The sequence below is a fragment of the Papio anubis genome, chromosome 2 (assembly GCF_008728515.1).
Source record: "Papio anubis isolate 15944 chromosome 2, Panubis1.0, whole genome shotgun sequence".
Classification (NCBI taxonomy): Eukaryota; Metazoa; Chordata; class Mammalia; order Primates; family Cercopithecidae; genus Papio; species Papio anubis.
The window spans coordinates 92,787,112-92,804,630 of NC_044977.1; the positions used below are offsets into that span (position 1 = coordinate 92,787,112).

General features: G+C 50.1%; 1 protein-coding gene across 8 annotated transcripts in view; it reads right to left on the bottom strand.

Moving 5' to 3' along the window:
• Positions 1–17,519, bottom strand: part of DHX30 (DExH-box helicase 30) — a 53,470-nt gene that overhangs the window by 23,356 nt on the left and 12,595 nt on the right. For 4 of the 8 annotated variants that reach the window (XM_031663382.1, XM_031663384.1, XM_031663383.1 and 1 more), the window contains 2 exons: positions 14,078–14,173; positions 1,758–1,888 (listed from right to left, as the gene is read on the bottom strand). In XM_031663382.1, the coding sequence (XP_031519242.1) occupies positions 1,758–1,888; positions 14,078–14,173 (227 nt within the window). Of the gene's footprint in view, positions 1–1,757; positions 1,889–3,986; positions 4,339–12,931; positions 12,961–14,077; positions 14,174–17,519 lie in introns of those variants that run through there. The other 4 variants (XM_031663387.1, XM_031663381.1, XM_021934458.2 and 1 more) reach the window with 3 other exon arrangements.

Consider the following 17,519-nt stretch of genomic DNA (forward strand, 5'->3'; position numbering starts at 1 on the left):
GCCATTCTCCTGCCTCAGCCTCCCGAGTAGCTGGGACTACAGGCGCCTGCCACCTCGCCCGGCTAATTTTTTGTATTTTTAGTAGAGATGGAGTTTCACCATGTTAGCCAGGATGGTCTCGATCTCCTGACCTCGTGATCCACCCACCTTGGCCTCCCAAAGTGCTGGGATTACAGGCGTGAGCCACCACGCCCAGCCTCATCTTTATCTTTAAAAATCATCCAGGCTGAGAGCAGCGGTGGCTCCCAGCATTTTGGGAGGCTGAGGAGGGAGGATCCCTTGAACCAAGGGGTTTGAGGCCACCCTGAGCAACATAACAAAAACCTGTCTCGGAGATCGAGACCATCTCTGGCTAACATGGTGAGACCCCGTCTCTACTAAAAATACAAAAAACTAGCCGGGCGAGGTGGCGGGCGCCTGTAGTCTCAGCTACTTGGGAGGCCGAGGCGGGAGAATGGCGTGAACCCGGGAGGCGGAGCTTGCAGTGAGCCGAGATCACGCCACTGCACTCCAGCCTGGGAGCACAGCGAGACTCCGTCTCAAAAAAAAAAAAGAGCCGGGCGCGGTGGCTCAAGCCTGTAATCCCAGCACTTTGGGAGGCCGAGACGGGCGGATCACGAGGTCAGGAGATCGAGACCATCCTGGCTAACACGGTGAAACCCCGTCTCTACTAAAAATACAAAAAATTAGCCGGGCGTGGTGGCGGGCGCCTGTAGTCCCAGCTACTCGGAGGCTGAGGCGGGAGAATGACGTGAACCCAGGAGGCGGAGCTTGCAGTGAGCCGAGATCGCGCCACCGCACTCCAGCCTGGGAGACACAGCGAGACTCCGTCTCAAAAAAAAAAAAAAAAAAAAAAAAAAAGAACCTGTCTCTACAAAAAATACAAAAAATTAGTTGAGTGTGGTGGCACCTGTCTTTAGTCCCAGCTACTTTGGAGGCTGAAGCGGGAAGATCACTTGATCCCAGGAGTTTGAGGTTACTGTGAGTTATGATTGCACCACCGCACTCCAGCCTGGCTAACAGAGAGACTCTTACTCTGTCTCTACAAAAATAAATAAATGTTAACAAATCATCCAGAATGGGTTGCCGGCATGCTTCTATGGTTCCAGAATCTATAAGACTCTAAGGGCAAGAATTCTCATCATCAACTCTAACCCTCTGCAGTCCTTAGTCAATGGGGAACAAAAACCAAGGATCCGTGTGGGGCCGTCTTAGATAAGATGGCATCTCATTTGCCTGTGTTCCCCTTCGCTAAACCAGGCATGCGTATTCTGGCTCTTCTTCAAACCTAGCTTGGCCGGGCGCGGTGGCTCAAGCCTGTAATCCCAGCACTTTGGGAGGCCGAGACGGGTGGATCACGAGGTCAGGAGATCGAGACCATCCTGGCTAACACGGTGAAACCCCGTCTCTACTAAAAATACAAAAAACTAGCCGGGCGAGGTGGCGGCCGCCTGTAGTCCCAGCTACTCCGGAGGCTGAGGCAGGAGAATGGCGGGAACCCGGGAGGCGGAGCTTGCAGTGAGCTGAGATCCGGCCACTGCACTCCAGCCCGGGCTAGAGAGCAAAACTCCGTCTCAAAAAAAAAAAAAAAAAAACAAAAAAAAAAAAAAAACCTAGCTTTGCTCTGAGTCTCTGCTAACCATTTTAATTCAAGAAACCCATTCTATGGCCTCCTTGACAAGGAAACCTAAGAGAGAAAGGACAAACAGCCTCCTTTCTGAGTCATACTAATGTTTTTCCTTGCCACCAGCAATTACCTTTTTCTTCGGTCCATTTGTGTGCACGTAGACTAGTTTGTCTTTTGCATGTGAGATGCCGAGGGCTCTTCCAATCACACTGTTGAGAAGATTTTTGGGCTGTGGGAATTCTTTTAATAGGTCCCTAGAAGCTAAGAAAATAAGAACAAAAGCATTACAGTTGTTCTTTTTCCTTTTAAAAACTCCATGGGGTGTGTATCAGGGCAACCCTGGGCTAGATTCTGAGGATGTTGTCTCATGACCCCAACCACCCAGGAGCATCTTGAAAAAGAAAAGAGGAATGACTTCAGGGTTTACAGGGAAGAGTGGGGCCAGACCCACTTGAATAACCATCTCCTGAAGAAGGGCCAATGACCCAAACACCACAGAAGGGAAGCTACCAGCATCCTCTCCCCACCCAACCTCCTTATTTCATACATCACCTACAAAAGCCTGCTTGGTCAATTACCCCCCCTAGTCTGATGTCTGAAAGAAGACACTAAACAAACAAGCAAGCAAAAAATACAAAAACAAAAATCCACCACACACACAAACTGGAGATCAAGACAATGCAAGGCTCTTCCTAAAATAAGACACACACAAGAGAGACCTGGCCCCATGTATCTCAAGTGATGAGATCCAGATGCTGAATACCAGGCCCCAGCTCTCAACCATATCTAAGCACACTGCAAAAGGCTCCCACAGAACCAAACTATGTGGGGGGACTGATTAAAGACCTCTACATCTGGCTGGGCGCAGAGGCTCACACCTGTAATCCCAACACTTTGGGAGGCCAAGGCACACGGATCACGAGGTCGGGAGTTCGAGACCAGCAGCCTGGCCAACATAGTGAAACCTCATGAAACCTTGTCTCTACTAAAAATACAAAAAAACTAGCCAGGCCTGGTGGCAGGTGCCTGTAGTCCCAGCTACTTGGGAGGCTGAAGCAAGAGAATCGCTTGAACCCGGGAGGCAGAGGTTGTGGTGAGGCAAGATCACGCCACTGCACTCCAGCCTGGGCAACAAGAGTGAAACTCCATCTCAAAAAAAGAAAAAAGAAAACCTTTATATCTGAGCAGGCATGAACTATTCCTCCCCCAAGTTCTCTGGAGTCAAGGGGAAAATTGATGCATCAGATACCATCGGAGGTACCTCGCTTCTTTTCACTTGTTTTTTGGATTAATCCCAGAGCAGAAAGGGAAGACATATCTACCTAGAGTAAGCTTGTACCAGACACAAGGCTTAACCAGGTCATGAAGAGGTCTGCTAGGAATATGGGGGGACCATATCATTCTCCACTGTAGCCTCAGGCAGCTCCAAAAGGAGATGTAGATATGCACATGTGCACCTGGGTGTACACTGATCACCTGGGGAGCTTTTTCACTGCATGGGCATCCAGCTCCCCACAGGGGACCAGAGAATAGGAGCGATGTTGGAGGCGGCTCTACATTTTGAAAAAGTGCCTCCAAGCATTCTGATGTAACTCTGCTGCCTGGTTTGAGATTATTTCCTTGGGACAGACTCCTGTGTCAAGTGGCCAGGATGGAGGACACCTGATCCTGTCTCCCTCTAAGCGGTAACTTGTAAAGCAACTAAGAGTCAAGCAGTTAAGAAACCACATGTAAGTGGATTTGGGCGGGGCGGGGATGGGGGGGTTGGTCACAGAGGGGCCCAACTTTGAGTAGCCCACTACACCCACTGGTTTAACAAGAGAGCTGCACTGAGACCCCCACCCCCCCACGCCCACTTCAGCTCTATAAGGTTGGTGTAAGGCTGGCGCTCTCTACCTATCCTTGATGCTTTCAACAGTTTTATTCTCTGCACTATTTGGGAGGCACAAAGCTGGAATCCACCAGAGCGGTCGTTCTGTCTCTATTTGAGATCCTGATGTCCCAGGAGTTACTTTGGGCTATTTCTCACAGTGGTGAGGGCATGCTTGTCCCTAGAAGCTCTAGCCCTTGGCCACTCATCCTGGCAGGAGTTGGACTTTACTCGTTTTCCCCACTCCCTCGAGGTCTCGAACCTCTCACCTATTCTTGCTGGGAGCAGGCACTCTAAGGGTCCATTCGGGCCTGTGCCACGCTAAGCTTTACAAACAGCAGGGCCGCTGCGCGCCGACGGATGGCGAACTTGGCCACTATGGAAGACAGGACCCCCCGCCGCCAGGCCCGATTTCGGCCCGCGTCCCTTGCTCTGCCATCCCAGGAGTCAAGGGCTCTGCGGACCGCCCGCCCCCGCCGATGCCCTCACCGTTCACCATGCTTCCGTCGCCTTCCCCAGGCCCGCCGGGGGCCATCCCTGACTCGGCCTCGGCGGCCTCCTTGGTGCGGTCGGGGTGGGCGCAGCCTGATGAGGAGCAGCGCAAGCGACCCTGTCGCCCGGCAGCGCAGGGACCCAGCGGCCGCAGGCGCGGAGAGACGCCGGCGGCCAGCGCCATGAGTCTCCTGGCAGCCGCCATCGTGTTCCCGCCGACCCCGCGGCCTACGCGCTGCAGGGACCGGGCGAAGAGAACTGGAGCGGCCGGTCCGAGCGCCGCGCGCCCCCTGCGGGCCGGGCGGACCCGAGGCCCGAGCCCAGGCGAGGGCATCGGCAGCCCGCCCTCGCTCACCACAGCCCCGGGCCTTCAGTAGGCGGCTCGGCGTGGCCCAGGGCTAGGACCCTGCCAAGCTCACTCTCCAGCAAATCCAAACCAGCTGTCATGTGGATGGGAGGCAGGAAGATGGAATGGGGCTTTTGGGGGGAAAATAATGCTAATCCTTAGCTCAATGTCATCTAAGGAAGTTTCAGTTAGTTCCCTCTAGGTCCTAGCAATTGTTCCTAACTACCGCTCACGTGCCTCTGGCAAATTGGCAGCCCCATCTTATTTAATGGCTTACAAAGTAAACCTGGTAAAGATCTGGAGCCAGGGCCGGGTGTGGTGGCTCACGCCTGTAATCCCAACCCTTTGGGAGGTTGAGGCGGGTGGATCCCTTGAGCCCAGGATTTTGACCAGCCTGGGCAGCATAGTGAAACCCCAACTCGGCCGGGCGCGGTGGCTCAAGCCTGTAATCCCAGCACTTTGGGAGGCCGAGGTAGGAGGATCACGAGGTCAGGAGATTGAGACCATCCTGGCTAACACGATGAAACCCCATCTCTATTAAAAATACAAAAAAATTAGCCAGGCATGGTGGCGGGCACCTGTAGTCCCAGCTACTCAGGAGGCTGAGGCAGGAGAATGGTGTGAACCTGGGAGGTGGAGCTTGCAGTGATCACGCCACTGCACTCCAGCCTGGGCGACAGAGTGAGACTCTGTCTCAAAAAAAAAAAAAGTACTGGTCCTCACTTGCTGGAAAGCCAAATAGGATTTCATTTCCAAAATATTCTGCCTGGATCTTAGCCAGGTTCTTTCCTCTTCTGCCTCCTATGGCCGTGAAGAGCAAGGCTTTGGGTCAACTGGGAATCAGACTGAATCTGCATGTTGCGGGTAGTGACAGTGCAGAGCCAGGGCCTCAAGGTCTCTGTCCCTTACAGGGGTCCTTGGACAGAGGTTGGCAGTGTAGCTGGAGGTAAGTTGGGAGGGAGGGATGTGTTGGTTTTATGAGTCCAGGTCTGAGTCCGATGAGCTCTGGGAGAGCTTGTTAAAACAGGCTGCTGGGAGCCACCCTCAGTTTCTTTCTTTTTTTTGAGACAGAGTCTCGCTCTGTCGCCCAGGCTGGAGTGTGCAGTGGCCGGATCTCAGCTCACTGCAAGCTCCGCCTCCCGGGTTCACGCCATTCTCCTGCCTCAGCCTCCTGAGTAGCTGGGACTACAGGCGCCCGCCACCTCGCCTGGCTAGTTTTTTGTATTTTTTAGTAGAGACGGGGTTTCACCGTGTTAGCCAGGATGGTCTTGATCTCCTGACCTCGTGATCCGCCCATCTCGGCCTCCCAAAGTGCTGGGATTACAGGCTTGAGCCACCACGCCCGGCCCACCCTCAGTTTCTTATTCATTAGGTCTGGAGTAGGGCCCAGGAATCTGCTTTTTTTTTTTTTCCTGGTGAGATGGAGTCTCGCTCTTGTTGCCCAAGCTGGAGTGCAATGGCGCAATTTTTGCTCACTGCAACCTCTGCCTCCCGGGTTCAAGTGATTCTCCTGCCTCAGCCTCCCGAGTAGGTGGGATTACAGGCTATTTTTAGTAGAGACAGGGTTTCACCATATTGGCCACACTGGTCTCAAACTCCTGGTCTCAAGTGATCTGCCCGCCTAGACCTCCCAAAGTGCTGGGATTACAAGCATGAGTCACGGCGATGGGCCGAGAATCTGTATTTTTTTTTTTTTTAACGTAGTCTTCCTCTTATTGCCAGGCTGGAATGCAATGGCGCAATCTCAGCTCACCGCAACCTCCACCTCCCAGGTTCAAGCGATTCTCCTGCCTCAGCCTCCCAAGTCGCTGGGATTACAGGCATGTGCCACCATGCCTGGCTAATTTTGCATTTTCAGTAGAGACAGGGTTTCTCCATGTTGATCAGGCTGGTCTCGAACTCCCGACCTCAGGTGATCCGCCTGCCTCGGCCTCCCAAAGTGCTGGGATTATAGGCGTGGGTCACCACACCCGGCCGAATCTGCATTTTTAACAAGTTCCCAGGTGATGCTGAAGCTGCTGGTCTGGCACTGCACTCTAAGAATTGCTGGCCTGCTGGCCGGCTGGCCGGGTGCAGTGGCTCACACCTGTAATCCCAGCACTTTGGGAGGCGGAGGCAGGCAGATCACCTGAGGTCAGGAGTTCGAGACCAGCCTGGTCAACATGGTGAAACCCCCATCTCTACTAAAAATACAAAAATTAGCCAGGCATGGCTCCTGAGTACCTGTAATCCCAGCTACTTAGGAGGCTGAGGCAGGAGAATTGCTTGAACCTGGGAGGCGGAGGTTGCAATCAGCTGAGATTGCGCCGCTGCACTCCAGCCTGGGTGACAACAGTGAGACTTCATCTCAAAAAAAAAAAAAAAAAAAAAAAAGAGAACTGCTGCCCATGAAAAGAACATGGAATTTGAGTCCTAATACTTGGGCTTAGCCTAAATTATATGATTTGCCAGCTGAGAAACCTGGGCAATTTCATCAGCTGGGAAAATTAGAACTTGCTCTACTCATTCTGTGTGGCTGTGGATAGGATCAAATGGGAATATTCAGAAGGCTTTGCACAGTGCTGTGTTGGAGAACCCCCCGCCCTCTGAGGTCTGAAACAACAGGGGAAAGGTCCTTTAGAGACACACCTGGGCAGAGTGGTATAGCTTCAACTCCAGCTTTGCCATTTACTTCTCGGTGGGTTTTTACCAGGAAAGAGGCAAAAGGGAAGGTGGCTTTGGCAGCAATTGTGTGACACTGCAACTGTCACACGTGGACACCACCATCTGTATCAAACACCCCTACCCAGATCATCCATATTGGGAATGAAGAACATGATTCTCCCAGGACTTGGCATTTGGCCAGGTGGCACATCAGTTTGCCAAAAGTCTAGATATCCACGCTGCCTTACAGTAAGTTTCAAGGATTGTTAACAGCCTAAATTCCCTCAAGAGAATCCAGAAGCTTACCTAGCCTGGTAATGGCTGCAATGGCTAAGGACAAACTTTGAAATGGTATCTGAGGCCAGGCGCAGTGGCTCATGCCTGTAATCCCAGCACTTTGGGAGGCCGAGGCGGGCGGGTCACGAGGTCAGGAGTTCGAGAACAGCCTGGCCAACATGGTGAAACCCCGTCTCTACTAAAACTACAAAAATTAGCTGGGCATAGTGTCGCGTGCCTGTAATCCCAGCTACTCAGGAGGCTGAGGCAGGAGAATCGCTTGAACCCAGGAGGCGGAGGTTGCAGTGAGCCAAGATCACGCCACTGCACTTCAGCCTGGGTGACAGAGCAAGACTCCATCTCAAAAAAAAAAAAAAAAGAAAGAAAAGAAAATGGTATCTGAAAGCTGAAAGAGACAACAGTCTAGACAGAAAGGCCCAATCTGGACAGCAGGACCCAAGCCCTTTGTGGCACTTGAGGAAGCCCTCAGGATAGCACTCTGTTCTGACAGCCATTTGGCATAAGGTTGAAATGCCATGATTTCTTAGATTTGCTTCCAAAGAAGCCAAAATGAAGAGCTATACACAAAGCAACACTGGTCATGAGTTGTTAATTGTTGAAGCTGGGTGACAGGTACTTGCAGATTCATTATACTATTTTTTGTAGTTTACAACACATGTGTTGAACAGACGTTTAGATTTTTATGTTAAAAAAAAAATCAGCCAGGTGCAGTGGCTCATGCCTGTAATCCCTGGGAGGCTGAGGCTGGCGGATCACGAGATCAAGAGATTGAGACTATCCTGGCCAACATGGTGAAACCCCATCTCTACTAAAAATACAAAGGTGGCGCGTGCCTGTAGTCCCAGCTACTCGGGAGGCTGAGGCAGAATTGCTTGAACCTGGGAAGCGGAGGTTGCAGTGAGCCAAGATTGTGCCACTGCACTCCAGCCTGGTGACAGAGTGAGACTCCGTCTCAAAAAGAAAAAAAAAAAATTCCAGGGATGCCAACCAACTAGTTTGTTCCCAGGGGGTTCTTTGTCCCTGGTTTGGTTATGTCCCCACCCAAATCTCATCTTGAACTGTAGCCCCCATAATTCCCATGTGTCATGGGAGGGACCTGTTTGGGAGGTCATTGAATCATGGGGGCTGTTTCTCCCATACTCTTCTCATGGTAGTGAGTAAGTCTCACAAGATCTGATGGTTTAATAAGGGGAAACCCTTTTCTTCTTTTTTTCTTTTTTTTTTTTCTGAGACGGAGTCTCGGCCTTGTCGCCCAGGCTGGAGTGCAGTGGCTGTGATTCAGCTCACTGCAAGCTCCGCCTCCCGGTTCCCGCCGCATTCTCCTGCCTCAGCCTCCCGAGTAGTTGGGACTACAGGCCACACCTCTTGACTAGTTTTTGTATTTTTTAGAGACGGGGTTTCACCGTTAACCAGGATGGTCTCATCTCCTGACCTTCGTGATCCGCCTGCCTGGCCTCCCAAAGTGCTGGGATTGCGGCTTGAGCCACCACCGCCTCTTTTTTGAGACAGAGTCTCGCTTCTGCCCAGGCTGGAGTGCAGTGGTGTGATCTCAGCTCACTGCTAGCTCCACCTCCCAGGTTCACGCCATTCTCCTGCCTCAGCCTCCCGAGTAGCTGGGACTACAGGTGCCCACCACCATGCCTGGCTAATTTTTTGTATTTTTAGTAGAGAAGGGTTTCACTGTGTTAGCCAGGACGGTCTTGATCTCCTGACCTCATGATTCGCCCACCTCTGCCTCCCAAAGTGCTGGGATTACGGGCGTGAGCTACTACACCTGGCCTTTTTTATTTTTTATTTTTATTTTTTTGAGACGGAGTCTTGTTCTGTCACCCAGGCTGGAATGCAGTGGCACGATCTCAGCTCACTGCAACCTCTGCCTCCTGGGTTCAAGCAATTCTCCTGCCTCAGTCTCCCAAGCAGCTGGGACTACAGGTATGCGCCACCACACCCAGCTAATTTTGGTATTTTTAGTAGAGACAGGGTTTCACCATATTCGCCAGGCTGGTCTTGAACTTCTGACCTAATGATCCACCCGCCTCGGCCTCCCAAAGTGCTGAGATGACAGACATGAGCCACCACACTTGGCTGGGAAAACCCCTTTCACTTGGCTCTCTCTCTCTTGCCTACCACCATGTAAGATGTGCCTTTTGCCTTTCACCATGATTGTGAGGCCTCCCCAGCCACATGGAACTGTGAATCCATTAAACCTCTTTTTCTTTATAAATTACCCAGTCTTGGGTATGTCTTTATCAGCAGCATAAAAATGGACTAATGCAGTCCCCTTTTCCTATTCATTTATTTCAACTGGGTTCTAACAGCAAAAGTCACCCTGAGCAAGTATTTCACCTCCACAAACCTCACTGACTCTTGTAAGATAAGGGCAACTCTTTACAGCAGCTCTTAGAACTCTTCTGCTTCTGTGATCTTCTCCTCACTGGTCTAGAGCAGGAGTTGGCAAACTACAGCCTACAGACCAAATCCAGCCCCCTGCCTGTTGTTAGAAAGTTTTATTGGAACAGAGCCACGCTCATTTACTGTTATTCTATTATGTTATTTGCTATTATCTATGACTGCTTTCATTCTATAATGGCAGAGTCAAATAACTGCAACAGAAAGCATATGCCCCACACAGCATAAAATATTTATTACCTGATGCTTACAAAAAAGTTTGCCAACTCCTCCTCTAAAGGACCTCAAAGACCGGGTGCGGTGGCTCATGCCTATAATCCCAGCACTTTGGGAGGCCAAGGCGGGTGGATCACCTGAGGTCAGGAGTCCAAGGCCAGCCTGGCCAATGTGGTGAAACTCCATCTCTACTAAAAATACAGAAATTAGCTCTGGGCATGGTGGCGGGTGCCTGTAATCCCAGCTACTCAAGAGGCTGAGGCAGGAGAATGGCTCAAACCCAGGAGGGAGGTTGCAGTGAGCCGACATTGTGCCATTGCACTCCAGCCTAGGCGACAGAGTGAAACTCCATCACAATCAATCAATCAATCAATCAAGGACCTTAAAGAAAGTTAGAAAAAAGGGCTGGCCACAGTGGCTCATGCCTGTAATCCCAACACTTTGGGAGGCCGAGGTGGGCAGATTGCCTGAGGTCAGGAGTTTTGAGACCAGCCTGACCAACATGGAGAAACCTCATCTCTACTAAAAAAATACAAAAAATTAGCCAGGCATAGTGGCACATGCCTGTATTCCCAGCTACTCAGGAGGCTGAGGCAGGAGAATCACTTGAATCTAGGAGGTGGAGGTTGCGGTGAGCCAAGATTGCGCCATTGCACTCCAGCCTGGGCAACAAGAGTGAAACTCCATCAAAAAAAGAAAAAAGAAAGTTAGGAAAAAAGCCAGGCACGGTGGCTCATGCCTGTAATCAGGAGGCTGAGGCAGGCGGATCACTTGAGTCCAGGAGCTGGAGACCAGCCCGGGCAAAATGGTGAAACCCCGTCTCTACTAAAAATACAAAAAAATCAGCTGGGCATGGTGGTGCATGCCTGTAGTTCCAGCTACCAGGGAGACTGAGGCACAAGAATCACTTAAACCCAGGCGGCAGAGGTTGCAGTGAGCCAACATTATGCCACCACATTCCAGCCCAGGTGACAGAGCGAGACTCCATCTCACAAATAAATAGATAAATAGAAATAGAAAGTTAGAAACAATAAAACAAAGGCCAAGAAAAAAAAAAAAGAGGGCCTTAGGCATGCCCCCCTTTCTTTACACCAACATTAAGCCTTCTCCGTATTCTTGGAGGAGAGAAAGTTGATTTCTTTGCCTGTGAAAAAGGAGGGAAGTTCTGAAAAAAGAAAGGGTTTACTGGTTCAGCGATCTCTCTATCCACTTCTGGATCGGGCATGACATCTGGTACTATATGTGCTAAACAACTACATCTAGCAGCACAGAATTAAGGCGTAAAGGATCTGCTGAATACACGGGAGAATGCTTTAGGAACCTATACTTTGGAGGCCCCAGAAAAAGGCAACAAGATGAAGCCCAAGATAGTTCAGGCTTTGGGGCAGAGCAGAGAACTTCTAGAGGGACAGTGGAAGGGACCACCAACACCTAAAGAAACCAGGGGTCTCAGCCTATATTTTGGCAACTTACCCAACCATATTTAGATATATTACATGTGGTCAAAATGGCAAGAAAGGATCCACTTGGCTGGCAAGGAGATGGGTAAGAGGAGCTACAGGAGCCAGGTGGGCACCTGACTGCCCTACCAGGTCATCCGTCCTCATGGCTTCCCCTTCCACATAAGTCACAGGTCTCTTTTTTTTTTTTTTTTTTTTGAGATGGAGCCTTGCTCTTTTGCCCAGGCTAGAGTGTACTGGTGCGATCTCAGCTCACTGCAACCCCCGCCTCCCACATTCAAGCAATTCTCCTGCCTCAGCCTCCCAAGTAGCTGGGATTACAGGTATGCACCACCACGCCCAGCTAATTTTTTGTATATTTAGTAGAGACAGGTTTCACCATGTTGGCCAGGCTGATCTTGAACTCCTGGCCTCAGATGATCCACCCACCTTGGCCTCCCAAAATGCTGGGATTGCAGGCGTGAGCCACCATGCTCGGCCAGCCACAAGTCTCTTGACGTAAACCACCACATCAAGAAGAGGGCACACATCTATCCGAGGCAATGGAAAGGAAAGATCAGTTTTGTGGCCCCCAAGATCCTGCCAGAAGTGTCATCCCATGGTGCTTTCTGTGTCTCAAATCTGAGTAAGTGGGGCAGAGTGACAAGGGACAGCCAGAGGTGAGTTTCTTGATGTACTCACCCTTTACCCTGGAAGGAAGCCTTGGGAAGACATTGGCAGTGGGGGAAGGGCGGTCAAGGAGGTAGGGAGGTGATCATTTTTTTTCTTTTTTTTTTTTTTTTTTTTTTGAGACGGAGTTTCGCGCTGTGTCACCCAGGCTGGAGTGCAGTGGCGCGATCTCGGCTCACTGCAAGCTCCGCCTCCCAGGTTCACGCCATTCTCCTGCCTCAGCCTCCGAGTAGCTGGGACTACAGGCGCCCGCCACCACGCCCGGCTAGTTTTTTGTATTTTTAGTAGAGACGGGGTTTCACCATGTTAGCCAGGATGGTCTCGATCTCCTGACCTCGTGATCCACCCGCCTCGGCCTCCCAAAGTGCTGGGATTACAGGCTTGAGCCACCGCGCCCGGCCCATTTTTTTTTTTCTTTCAGTTCCAAATCTGATTCTGCTGAGTACTGTGATCGATATAAATGGCCACCATTTTCTGTGTACTGTTTTCCTTATATGAACACCAGAGAGACTGTTGCTGTATCACATCTCCTTAAGGGCAGGAGAACCAGTAAAGCCTCTAGGGAGCTAGAAAGCACAGGGGAGAGGCCTGATCGCTATCTGCAGGCTAAGAGAGCTGTTGCTTCTAGCTGAGAGAGAGAAGGCAAAATGCACACATCCACGGATGCCTCCTGGAGGCGCAGCTGTGAGGAGAGACCACCAGGCTCAAGGGTCTGCACTCCTCTGGGGAAGAGAGCACAGCAATTGTAGGGCTGCCCCAGAGGCAGCGACTGCCCATCCTGCAATCAGTGTTCTCCTCTGCGCGTGCTCAAGAAGGCACTGCCTAGCCAACTGCCTGGTTAACCCCAACTAACCGTCTTCAAGCTTAGCCAAAGCACATCTGACACTCTCAGAGCCACTCACCTGCCATGTTGGAAATGTTAACGTTCAGCCTTTTCGAGTTACAGGGCATTTTAAGAAAGAAAAAAAAAAGGGCAATCAACTCTTGTTTTGGTAACGGTAGGGGGGGTGGCATTTCTTTAAAACCTAAGTCAAATGATCAGGGGGCTAGAAGTACTCATTTCTATCCTGCTGTCAGTAGTCAGGGCCGTGGCAGGAGGAGTGTGGAAACTACCTGGGATGCAGCAGCAGCATGGGCTGCAGAAACTGAGGTGCTCTGTGTTCCAGCACTCCTCCTGAGCTCTTGACCTTCAAAGCACTTTACAGACAGACCCTAGAGTAGACATGCTGTCTCTAGATGAAAAAATGACTCTATGACCTAAAACAGGGCTCCTTCAGCTAGGCAGAGGGGTGTGGACAGGCAGCCTATGGGGCGGAGAAGAGCAGCTATCAGGACAGAAAGGCTTCCAGGAGCACTGGCCTTAGCAGGCCTGGAAAAGGTCTATTAATAAGTCTGAGGGAGGAGAGGAGGCGCTCATGTGCAGCGATGCTTCCCTGGGTCCTATCCCTGGCGCCATCCCTGGTACTGGTAGGGCCTGAGGTAAGCTGCCACTTACCTGGTGCTCTAACATTCTCCCCAATCAAAAGGACAGCCTACCTTGCCAAATGGACTGAGAGGCACATTTTAATGTCAGTAAAGTGCTTTGAGGTGCCACATGGGAGACAGGAAAGTGATCTGTGTGTATCCCCAAAGCCTCCAAGATGGAGAGCACTAGGGCTGAGTCAGGGCTGTCTGTTCCGGCCCTGTTACAAGCACCCTGCTCTCTGAGCCACCTGATCAGGGACTTCTAGGAGCCTCGATGCCCCAAGCTCTGCAGATTCTCCATGCTGGTGCTGAGAGAACCACCCAAACTGAGCCTAGGCTTTAGTCCAGGCCACACAAGGAGGCCCAAGAAGACTGGAGGGTCCAGGCCATGAGTCCAAGGATCATGAAGAAACCCAGACTTTTCCAAGTAATTTCTCCCTCAGGGCTCCAACAGCTCTGCTAACCCCACCCTTCCTCACTCATTTTCTGGAGGCCTGTGGCCCTGGTACCAGGGCTCCCATTGCCACCCGCCTCCCCACAGACCCTGGACCAAGCTGTTGCTGGAGGCAAGGCTCCTCCCTTACCTCGAGAGATGGTCCCTCCAGGGGCAGGGTTGACACACATGGGTGGAAGGCGGGGTGGGGGAAGTTTGCACTGACGCTGCCTGTGCTGGGCCCGATCTGGGGAAAGAGAGAGGGCATCAGGGCGACATGTTCTCACCCCTCACAGTCACAGACCCCTGAACTGACTCACTCAGAGCATCCGTGAGGAGCTCTGGGCAGCAGGGCTGCTAGACGGTGCTGGGAGCAGCCACAGGTTCTGAGGAACAGCACTAACAACGCCACATGGGAAGAAGGCAAGCGTCTCATATGATGTGATACGTGACAGCCTTGGAGAGAGCCCTCAAGCTCTTCCTGTCCCCTTAGCTACCCCCTATGAGGTTAACACCCATCCTATATAATTCTCTTAGTTGTGAGGATGTGACAGGACAACAGGAGAAAGCTGAAAGCTTTGGTACCGCCAACTCAAAAGCACCACGTGTCTGCTTCTTATGGTAGCTTTGCTATGGGTTCCCCGGATGGCTACCTCAGCCACCAAATCTCAAATCGTTCTTTCCCTCCAAGAGCTGGGCAAGAGAGGGACAACTGTATTATGTGGGTCCAGCTTGAGAGCTAAAACCAGACCCACACACACTTACCAGCCTTCTCCCTCTTTCTAAAAGAGAACAACCTGCCATTCCAAATACTTCCATTCATTTGGGGGCTAAATGCTACTTATTAGTAACCAGAAAGTACATTTCTAAGAAGTCCCAAAAACTTGAGGTACATGAATGAAAATTAAGACACTCACTGAGTCTTCCACGGGAAGGTGGAAATACATGGGTAAGGAAGGCTTAAGGTCCTTTTAAACCACCTAAATGGTGACATTCAGAGAGTCACTAGTCTGGGGGGTGGGAGAAATGCATGCGCTCTTTGCTGTCTTTGCCCCCCTGGTTTCAGTATAGTAAATGGGGTAGAAGGGGAGCAGAGATGGCCACACACACCTGAAGCTTGAGAAACCACCTGTTCTACAAAGACGTTCATTTGTGGAATGCAAATTGACTCATATACAATTAGTAAAGAGGAGAAAGATATCAGTAAAACATAACTCTTGTTTCAAAAAATTCTGAAGGCAAAGGAGCTGAAAAGGCAGGAGTAGAATTATAATCTTCAGCAGGAAAGAAAAAGCCCTTTCAGCTATTTCTTTTTTTTTTTTTTTTTTATTAAAATCGAGTGCCTATAGAGAATCAAGGTGGTAGATACAAAGGTGTTCACTATACAATGTCTTCAATATTTCAGTATTTTTGAAAATTTTCACAATAAAATGTTGGGGGGAAGCAAGTCCTGCACTCCAACCCTCCTCCCTCACAGTCCCAGCTGCGCACACTCCTTTACCACAGTGGCTGTTTCAGAGCTCCACCTCCACCTGGGCTTCCTCAGTAACTGCCAGCTCTGCTTGCATTAGAAGGCTCTTTGTAGCTGGGTGCGGTGGCTCACGCCTGTAATCCCAGCACTTTGGGAGGCCGAGGCCAGTGGATCACGAGGTCAAGAGATCAAGACCATCCTGGCCAATATGGTGAAACCCCGTCTCTACTAAAAATACAAAAATTGGCAGGGCATGGTGGTATGTGCCTGTAGTCCCAGCTACTCAGGAGGCTGAGGCAGGAGAATCACTTGAACCCAGGAGGCGGAGGTTGCAGTGAGCCAAGATTGCGCCATCCACTCCAGCCTGGCCACAGAACAAGACTCCTTCTCAAAAAAAAAAAAAAAGAAGAAAACAGCTCTTTGTACATTTGTAGCATCACATCACCCTGAGCTGCCTGTCTAGGTGGTCCAAAGCATCTTCCCAAGCACCAATGATTGTTTTTGTCATATTTTGGTCACAAAGTTGCAGTTGCATTGGCCCAATTCTATTTTTCCCATAAGCTCTCTTATAATATTATAAATGTGTCATTTTTTTTCTTTTTATTTTATACGTATGTGATTTTACAGAAAACATACATAGGGTTACAGCAGACGTGCTTGTAGGATCTTCTAGAACTAAGTGCCTAGGATCAAGGTTTATTTTGAAACTAATTCCAGTTCTGCCTTGAAGCTAAGGTTGGAAATGACCAGCTCAACCTCTCCATTCCTGTTTAAGGAGGGTCCTCATTCACATCCAGGGATGCTGGATTGAAAAAAAAAAAAAAAGAATAAATGATTCAATGATTAGTTATTATCTCATTAAGCATTTTCAGCAATTGGGAGAGAGTCGTTACAATCCCACAACTTCACTGAGCCCACTTCTGACCATGTAGCTGGAGAGAAAATGCACATTCTTGCTATTGATCCAGTGTTTTCCAAAGTTTTGTGCTGGCTGTGAAAGACTCAGCTGGTTCTTTTTTTCTCTCTCTCTTTTTTATTGTTAAGTTTGCTGTTTGTAGCCTGAGTCTGATGGCATTACAGGTAAGAAATCAGACAGCTGAGTTACGACGCTGGCAAGGGCAGCAACAAGTAACTTACCAGGAACATGGGCATTCTTGCCAACAGCTTTGTTAAATTACATAATGGGAAAGATGGTAGCTAGCCACAAGACCCAGTGGGCCACCATCCACAATGCTGCATGGAATTGCTATAGCTGTTTCCATCAGAACCATCAAATGGCCCATCCCACTGAGGCTAAAAGCTCCAGAGTACCAAGAAGCATCTCTGAAATAGAGCTCTCTTCACCCTAGTGTCTCCTACACAACAGGTGCTCAATCATGCAACCTCACAGCACACTGCATGCTGAGGTAAGGCTATAGCGCTACAGTATTTATCAGGGGCATACCATGCCCAAGACTAAGGGTTGAGCACAGACCACAGCCAGGTGCTCTTCCTATATTTCAGTTCTAATATCTTCACTGTAGTCCTGAAGATAGGGGGTAGGAAACAGGATCAGGTAAGCTAACACCTTGCTAGTATTAGGGAAAGCCAGATTTAAGCCCCAGTCAGTCACCCCAGTCAGTCAAACTCGAGAACCTCAAGCTTCACATCAACTTACATTTCCTCTCAAGGTTCATGACACCCTAGGAGCTCATAATTTCATGATGAAGAACAAAGAAACATGTAAAAGGAAAGCTCAAGCCAAGCACAGTGGCTCACACCTGTAGTCCCAACACTTTGGGAGGCCAAGGCAGGAGGATTACATGAAGGCAGGAGTTTGCGAACAGCCTGGGAAACATAGGAAGACCCTGTTTCCACCAAATATATATATATATTTTTATCATTATTTTTATTTTTTAAAAAAATATAAAAAATAGCCAGGCGCGGTGGTTCACGCCTGTACTCCCAACACTTTAGGAGGCTGAGGCAGGTGGATCACGAGGTCAGGAGATCGAGACCATCCTGGCTAACATGGTGAAACCCCATCTCCACTAAAAATACAAAAAATTAGCCAGGCGTGGTGACTGGCGCCTATAGTCCCAGCTACTCGGAAGGCTGAGGCAGGAGAATGGCGTGAACCCAG